This window comes from Tenebrio molitor, chromosome 9 (assembly GCF_963966145.1).
Source record: "Tenebrio molitor chromosome 9, icTenMoli1.1, whole genome shotgun sequence".
In the NCBI taxonomy this organism is placed as follows: Eukaryota; Metazoa; Arthropoda; class Insecta; order Coleoptera; family Tenebrionidae; genus Tenebrio; species Tenebrio molitor.
Window position 1 is genome coordinate 730,130 of NC_091054.1, and position 8,795 is coordinate 738,924.

The 8,795-nt window shown below is 36.7% G+C and overlaps 1 protein-coding gene across 5 annotated transcripts; it reads left to right on the plus strand.

Annotated features, from left to right (window-relative positions):
* Nucleotides 1-233: 233 nt before the first annotated feature.
* On the plus strand, nt 234-8,586 carry LOC138139113 (uncharacterized). Of its 5 annotated transcripts, XM_069059280.1 has the most exons (13): nt 234-528; nt 665-748; nt 808-899; nt 5,241-5,350; nt 5,405-5,662; nt 6,441-6,570; nt 6,620-6,769; nt 6,819-6,963; nt 7,011-7,201; nt 7,358-7,546; nt 7,670-7,726; nt 7,949-8,188; nt 8,246-8,586. In XM_069059280.1, the coding sequence occupies exons 2-12, from the start codon at nt 670-672 to the stop codon at nt 8,180-8,182; spliced, it is 1,635 nt and encodes a 544-aa protein (XP_068915381.1). In that variant the 5' UTR covers nt 234-528; nt 665-669; the 3' UTR covers nt 8,183-8,188; nt 8,246-8,586. The 5 variants fall into 5 exon arrangements, with proteins under 5 accessions (XP_068915381.1, XP_068915379.1, XP_068915383.1 ...); XM_069059278.1 differs by having other exon boundaries at nt 235-528; nt 7,949-8,586; XM_069059282.1 differs by lacking the exon at nt 7,670-7,726 and having other exon boundaries at nt 235-528; nt 7,949-8,586.
* Nucleotides 8,587-8,795: the final 209 nt, after the last annotated feature.

An 8,795-nucleotide genomic window follows, 5' to 3' on the forward strand; every position in this document is an offset into this window, starting at 1 on the left:
TAGAAGTTCGAGCATAATTAAAAGAATTATTTGAGGAATTTTTAGTGGCGCAATAGTGAGCGCTAAGTTTAACTGGGCAATATTTTTAGTTTAATACGATTTTCGATCTTTAGGTCCAATCGTAATTCAATTTGGAGCCTTGGACGCGAATTCCTGCTTCTAAATATAAACTAAGGTTGGAATTCGTCACAACTGCATAAACGAACAGGTAAATCTGCTAAAAGCGATAATACTGAAATAGACATTGTAGGCGCGCTGTTTCGCAGTTTAATAAATACTTCGATTTTCGCGATATTTTGCCAATTTTTCCATGAAAACACTCGAGAGTGTTTTCATTTGAACTCAAGAGCGGTCGTTCCGATTTTCATACAGAAAAACCACAATTTTGTGCAATTCACCGGAACCCGGAATCACCTGTCAAATTTAACAAACCGGAAAAGTTGCGCTCGTTCCGTGATACGGCAACAATCGAAATCTTCCAGAAACCGGAGTGACGGAGCAGAAATTCGATAGCAAAAGTGCTGAGAGGTGAGTTTTGATTCAGAAGTGTTATCATTTGCGAGATCGCAACCAGTGACATTACATATTAGACAAGTTGTGTCAAAATTGTCAAACAGTGACAGGAGTTCTGAGTGCGTAGCCCCTTATTTTTTCAAATTTTCAGTGAAAATGAGTTCGAGTACGGTGGAATTATACATTTACGACTTATCCAGGGGCATGGCAGCGACCCTGTCCCCCATGATCATCGGTAAGTGCAAAATGTTATTTGAGGTTAGTCATTGTTGCTAAACATTTGTCGTTTTTCAGGAAAGAAAATCGACGGAATATGGCACACGGCTATTGTTGTTTACGGCCGAGAATATTTTTTTGGCTCACACGGTATTTCCAGTTGTAATCCGGTAAGAATTTGCCCACAAATACAGTAGGTACTCCATGTTTATGCAACAGTGTTATTATTGACGGTAGTTGTCCGCGGTCATGTAATTTTGCTTATTTATTTTGCGTATATAAATATAAAGATGATGGTACAAACTTAGAATAACTCTGGTGAGTTGGGTTACATCCACAGAGGGCACTGTTTCACTGTCGTCGGAGCGTTATGTGCGTATCATGTTGTAGAAAAGTCTAAATTTGGAATGGTGCTATAAATAAATGTAGAAACAACATTATTTGAGCTGGCAGTGTACCGGCTTTCTGTGTCGATTAGTCTTATTAGTGCATTTAATTCTATTACACCTTTGTAAGTTATTTGTGATTGTAATTGTCTAATTGTTAGCGTAATTGTTGCGAAATGCCGTGCACGAAGTATTTTGTCAGGTGTTACGCAAAGACGTTCTCAACACATGGTTTTAGTGTGGTTTTTTCGGACGTATTTTCTTTATACGGGGTGATCAAGAAGGACTGTTTAAGTTGGTAACACTGGATCGTATTTTAAATCGTATAACAAGAGTAACTTCCGGTTGTTGGTGGCTTGTCGTTGTTAATGCTGTACCTATATCAGATATTTGTCAAAAAAACCAACAAAACATATCCAGTTGCACTGTTATAAATAACCAAATTAAAAATTTTTCTTAATTGTACTGCCAACTTAAACAGTCCTTCTTGATCACCCGGTATCATTGACCAGATGTGCAGTGACAAATGGGATTGTGGCTTTTTTTGTTTCTCATAATGTGCCGCCGTAAGAATCGTAAATTAGACAAATTTAAAAATGAAATCTTCGTGGAGAAATTTGAAGAATGTGCGAGAAGCCGGCTAGCTGATCACGTGACCCTTTTTGACGGTTTTGACAGCTTTTTGCGTTGCTTTGCCGCACGCTGTATGTGTCACGCTGAGCACACTACGCTACGGTATCTGCGTAGCTCTTGTTTTAAATGAAGAAATAACCAAAGACGGTTTTGTTTAAATAAACTACAATATGATCAACAAAAAAAGAGATGAAAAACAAAATTTTTGAAAACGTGAGGCGTCACTTGATAAACTGTCATTTGTCAAATATGACATTTGTGTTAATTTTATTTTAATGGTTTTCACATGAAAAGGCAAAATGCTATTTTCGAAATGGGAACGAAGAAAATGGTGACCGGGTTTACCATTACCTGCGTATTTGTTTGTTGGGGTTTCCGTAAAACCTCTCATCAATAAAATTGAAGCTACGCCGCACATTTTTAAAAGTTGTTTTGCATTCCTGCCATTTTTTTGAAATAAAAAATTACCGAAATGTTTGCTCAATACAATTTTTTCTTAATGTTTCACAACTTTTTATTTGTTCAAATGACATTTGTGTGGATTTTGGGGCTACTTTGTTTGTATTTTTAAAAAATATCGTGCCATCGAAAAAATAAATAAATGGAGTGGTTTAATCGATTTATCGTAGAGTATAATATGTCAAATGCAGTTCTCAAAAACACTGTGTACATTTTGCAGGTTCCTAACATTCATGCAAGACAAACTGTCTAGTTCGCATTTTCTATTTCTATTTCTATTGTGACCGTCAAAATTCAAAGTGATTGCACAATGGTAATGGAAACTGGTTCAGACGTAACCACTGTATTTGCCACATCTGTATTTCCCCAAAACTACCGTGGCAACAATTGTCATTATTGTAATCCCACTAAATATATTGCTGTTATTGTTATTGACCATTGTTTAAAGTAAGCAATATTAATTTATCTGAATGAGAGAAAAGTTTGACAATCTTCAATAGAATTACTTTTTTTACTATGAATAATAAAATTTTATCCTATACTTATAGGTATATGTTACAAGTGTATTATTAATTTTATTTAAGATCGTGCCATATATCCTGTTTATCCCATTCATTTCAGACAGGTAATGATGTACTTTACCGCAGCTTGTGCGGTAAAATAAAAAACGGAAAAAATCAAGAAAATGAAACAAGCTTGACTGTTTCGTTTGTGCTAAAACTTTGAATTGAATTGTTCTTGAAATAAAAATGTGTCGTTTTTAAAATGCTTTGAGTGGTCGTAGATAAAATGTTGTGTGCGACACTTGGGATACGACGTTTTTATCCCACTTATATGATTACGCAAACTCGGCCTACAGCCTTATTGTGCAAACTTTATATGCGTGCGATAATAATGTCTATATCTCACTTGGTGCATAAATGATTATTACATACTTAAATTAATTAAAATTAACAATTTAAATACGGTGGAAGATCTATTGGGTAAAAAGTTGCACCTAGAGGTTATTCACTTCGAGTGACTCTGTCCAAAACAATTTTTATTTTTAGCGTTGTTACACTAAAGAATGAGTTTATTTTTGCGGTGATTGCCATTTAGACGTTTAATTACATCGTAGTAATTTCCAGAATATTTTTATTTGAAAATATTTAAGAAAGCACACACAATCCAGTGCTGTCCTGTGAAAGAAATAAACAAACTTAAATGTCTTTATATATAGCTTACAAATGAGAAAATAAAACAGCGAATTGGAAGATAAAAGAGAAATTCTTTCTTGGTCCGATTACACAATTAAGTTTATTTAAAAAAAGCACAGAATTTGGACTCGACTAACAATAAGTCACGGTCGGTCACAATCGTATTCGGTGCATCGTTTAAACAAATGAAAAATGTGTTAACGTCAAGACATAACATGTTTTTATGACGTGCAATGAATTTTTTAAAATCAGTTTAACTCAATCGTATTTTTTCAGTAAATACATACTTCGTAACCAATAATTGCAAAATTATCACATCTATGTTTTTTATTTGAGTCATAACGTGTTTGTCAGTTTTTAAAAAAGCTGTCTGCAGTCGTTTTTGGATAATTTTTTTAAGCGAGGTGATGGAGTTATGTCAGATATTTTGCCATTACAATTATTGGCAATAATATCAACGAGTTTAAAAAAAAAATAAATCTCGCAGTGGGCAAAGCAAATTAATAAATAACAATGAACAAAACGTTTAATTTTCATTCTGGGATTTGGACTTCTCCGGCAGTAAATTTTCTAACGTCTTTTGTACAATTTGCCTAATTTGCGGCGGCGTTAGTGATAAACTTTCTTCAGCATTCATTTTCAAACATCAAATGCGAAAATAAAAAAAATTTGACATTTTAAATTAATTTTTTTCACAGCCTGCTAAAATTATGCCACATAAAAAATGTCACCAACCACCGCAAAATTCCCTACATTTAAAATTTTTATTTTTTTATTTATAAAATGGTATAAAGCGGCAAAATAGAAAAAATAGTATAAAAGATTCGTTGCAGAAGGTCTTTCAAGCACTTATTTGTTCCTCAACCCGCCGCTAGGCGGCTCGTTTCGGAATTTCAAATTCGTGCTTGAATAGATGCCTTCTGCAACTTATATTTTAATATACTATTATTTGACGAGTTCTTGTGTAAATTGGAATTTTTTGGCACGAGTGCCAAAAAAACCCAATTGACACACGAACGAGTTGAATACAACGTTTTTTTTGTTCGACGAGCCCCATAAAGGCTCCAAATCGCTTAAAACCTTTAAAATTAGCTTGACGTTTCGTTTTGACAAGTTGTGACATTTATCAAAATCCGTTCACATAGGAGAAAATTGTCAAATTCTGACAGTGTCGAACAAAAAAAGTTAATTATTTGAGACTTCCATGGCGATTGGAAAAACGACAAGTTGGCTATGATCATCTGGTGATTTTGTTGGCAGAACCTCGGTGGTAACTAAATTCCCTAAAGGAAATTGAAATTTGTTGAGTTATTTTATTTACACATACAAAAAATTCCACTAATTAGTGGACAATTGACAAATAAATTAAATAAAAGAATACAGTCAAGTAAATGTTTCACTGTCCCTTTTAATCAATTCCTAACGGTAGTGTATTTTGAAAACTAGAAAATAAATGGTATCAAATTTTACAAGCCTCAATAAATAAGAAAAGAAATGTGAAAACTAAAAATAAATTGTTTAAAGAGTTCAAGTTAACTAGAAATAACTTTCTTATTTTAAGTGGAACAATGTACGTATTTTTACATTGTTGAAATGTAGAGGTAATTGCAAATAGGACAAAGTAATTTTAGCATTTTTCGACAGTTTAAAATTGTGTTTATTGAAAACTTATTAATAAAGCGTTGGGGTCAAAACATATTTTACCTATAATAGCTTTGTAGTACTGAAAAATGAGACACTTTAATTTATCAAAAAAATGAAAAGATAGTTTGTTTTGACGTGCTCGACGTCCTTTTTTTGAAATTTTTGCAACGAATAAAAAATATCTGTTTCATAGCGTTCGACCCCGTTGGGTGAGCCTCTCCGCGTCCTGAAACTAGGGGAAACCCAAGTCCCTTACTCAGTCTTCATCGACTACATCAACGGCTTGAGCGACTCAACGTGGGCGTAAGCAAATCCACATTTTCCCCATCCCCTCGATTCTAACCGTCCCCATTTCAGCGGTTCAGCTTACAGCTTGCTGCACCACAACTGCAACAACTTCTCCGAGGAAATCGCCCAGTTCCTGTGCGGTTGCAGCATACCCAAGTACATCCTAGATTTGCCCAACGAAGTCCTGAATTCATCCTTAGGTCCGGCGTTGCCGCTGCTCATCGGCCAACTGGAGAAGAGCGCCAGGCCCGTCTCCGAGGAACAGACCAGGTCTAGGGAACACAGTCCCGATTTCGAACAGCTCAATTCGCAGATCGAAGAAGTCAGGTCAGATAAAAGTAAAAAGAAGTGTGGCAAGCACTGAGCGTAACCGGCTTGGGTTCAAATGTAGCTAATTCATAAATATATTGTTCACGAGCAGGCTGTTAACGCATACATTTATCTATTGTAATTTTCGCGGCTTTGAGCACTCCGGTGATAGTTTCAGACCGTTTTAAATCGTTACCCAAGATTTAGTTAGTAAATTGTGTTGTGAGTTGTCTGGAACTGGCACCGGAAGTCTTCAGCAACATTTACCATTGTGGGCTTTGTGTTTGTTGAGTTGTTGATCAAGCAAGCTTGGACTGTTCGTTTTTAGATTAATTCTTTAAACTACACTGCTGTCAAACAGTCTTTTGTTTGTGTTTGTGTAAAGCGCCATCTGTAACGTAGTGTGACGTAGTCTTCCGTATTTTCCCTTTCATTGTATTTATTTCGTCCAAGTGCAGCAAGTAATAAAACAATAAATAATCGAAAATCGTTGTTTGCATACACAAAATCATATACTGAGTGTTCCGATATTTTTTGAATTTAATTATTTACACTACCAACATTTTTCTACCCTATTTTTGTTTTCTTCGTTTCCGTTTTGAAAGGCACAACATTAAAACGCAAGCAAATTTTGGTTGACTGTAACAAACACAACACCGTCGACACCCTGTATCATTTTAGTGTTAATAACTCTTGATATTTTTTACTTAACATTTGTACTTTATTGAGTAAGTATTTGAGTCATGAGTGTTTGCGATTCCAGTTGACGAATGGATTGATTTTTGTGTGATTGTAGGTACCGTTCGCTCTTGTTGGAAGAGAGAAGAAAAACGATCAAAGAGAAACTAGCGAAAAAGGACCGCAAGAAGGAGAAAAAACGGAAGAAGTTGTTGAGTCAAGGTGGTGCAGTTCCTGTAGATTTAGAAGTAGGTTGTTGGAGTGGAGAACCGAGCGGAATTGATTTGAGGTTTTCAGGACGTTCCGATGGCTGACGGTGAGGTGAACGGCGCCGAGAGCAGAGTACCCTCCGACCAAGTGTTGGATCTGGAGGAAGAAGAACGGCGGGAGGAGGAGGAGAAGAAGCGAGCGAGGGAGCCGCCGATAGTCTACAAGGAATTGCTAGACGTGAGGTTGTGAAGAATCGTGGTTTTTTAATTTGACGTGTGTGTTGTAGGCCAAAGCGGAATTCGATGCTCTTCTAGGCCTGATCGACGGGAAGCTGTCAGAAGAGGAGCAGAGGTCGATGGAAGAGCTGCAGGTGTACATGATAGGGGACGAGGGTAGTTGGGCGTTGAGTGACGGCTTTTTGAATTTCATAGGTGAGGAGGGAGTTTTTGTTGGCGGAGGGTCAAGTTTGAGATTGCAGGTCGCCTCCTCCATGACAAGGGTCTGCCAGTTGAGGTTCGCGTCCGAACTATGAACATCTTGGCGATCGCCGCTTTGAAAGACGACGTTATTCTAGTCTTGCACCAAGACAGGAAGGATCATGTCTTGATGAATTACGCGTTCGAAATCGACAGAATCGCTCCAGAGGAACAAGAAGCTTTGGCTCTATTCGTACGTTAATTAAAATTTCGCTGCTTGCGTTTATTGTGAATTTAAGAATACAATTATGTTTTTCTAAATTTGAGGTTATAAATAGCGTCAATGTCTAGTAGATTGTTGTCAGTTAAAATTATCGACCGGACTATCGGTGATGTTTGATTTTTTTAGATTGTCAACATGTTCGAGAATCTGAGTTCTTCCGAATGGTTGATGTACATTTCCGAGTGGACGTACAACAACCAGCAGACCAGCAACATAAGAGTGACCACCAAGGTCGCCGTGCACTCATTGCTGTCAGATTTACCAGCGCTGCAAGAGAGGGGGACTGCCATCATCCACAACCTGGCCTGCAAGGAGGTAAAATCCGTGGTCTGTATCTAATTTCTCTTCCAGTCGTTATTACGCCAGGCTTTTTGGCTGCTTTTTGTAAATTACGAACCGATTATTCGATCGATACTCTGTTCAGGTTTGTGTTTTCAGAAAATGTTTAAAAATTTTCGGATTCGCCAGCTTTTACCCAAAGGCAGCTTATCTAAGGTAGCTGATGGTTGATGTATGCTTGTCTCATTTGTCGTTGTGGCGACTAACCACACTAGCGATGTGACACGAGAGCGGTCCACGAGAGGGCACCGCTTAAGCGCAATCTCGAGTGGTGCCCTCTCGCGGAACAAGTACTAAATCATTGAGCTTCTGTTATTTGCAATAACACCGGTGCGGGTGATTTTGCGATTGGATCGTAATCGATGGTGCATGTTTTAGGTGTTCGACGACGTCGCCGTCGAGTTGACGATGGCGCTGCTGCAGTATTTTAGTACGAAACCGAACGAAGAGCACCTGTTCAGGTGTATGAAAGCCTTGAACAAATTTGTACAGATTTCGTCCCAAGAGGTGCCACAGTTGATCCAGATGATAGGGCCCGACCCGAGGAGTTTCAAGGGTACCAGCGAGAGGGTCGACCAACTCATCGAACAACTTAGTATAAAGCTGCGTTAACTTATTGTAATTTATTTTGTACAAAATTTATAACGGCTCATTATCGTTGAACAATGTTTCTAGATTTACTGGTTGAAATGTTTTCACTACTAGAGGGTTGATAAAGCTAATTGAAATGATTTTGGTTTTAATTTGTCTGCGTCTATTGTATACAATGTGTAACTGGAGTGATCGATTACTCTGCCTTAATTCCATTATTAACCGTTTTGTGATGTATTCGCCTGATCGTTGTTGATATAATACTTATTTATGATTCATTATTTATATATAATAATACAATTTTAATTAACAGTTTGTTCGGTATTCTTTTTTAACTGTTTTTATTTATGTTATTTATTTTTACATGAATTATGTAAGCACAAGGGCCTGTACAACAGAAAAAATATTAAAACATTGCAGTGCAAGTGAGGTTTTATTTTTGTTACAAAATAATAATTAGAAATTAACTACACTGTTATAAAACAATAAAAGTAATTCTCTTTTTATCTAAACCTTTTTTCAAAAATCGAAGGACCTATGTAGCTCTATTGATGTTTTTATAAGTTAGCAAAAATTGGTTATACAACGTGTATATATTTTTTTCCTAAACCTTGAAGTTATGCAATTAAAATTA

What these genes read in the sequence shown, in the direction of transcription:
- LOC138139113 (XM_069059280.1), top strand. Translation starts at nt 670, where the DNA reads ATGAGTTCGAGTACGGTGGAATTATACATTTACGACTTATCCAGGGGC. An exon ending in TTGAGCGACTCAACGTGGGC is followed by an intron (nt 5,351 to 5,404) that starts GTAAGCAAATCC and finishes TCCCCATTTCAG; the next exon opens with CGGTTCAGCTTACAGCTTGC. An exon ending in CCAAAGGCAGCTTATCTAAG is followed by an intron (nt 7,727 to 7,948) that starts GTAGCTGATGGT and finishes TGCATGTTTTAG; the next exon opens with GTGTTCGACGACGTCGCCGT.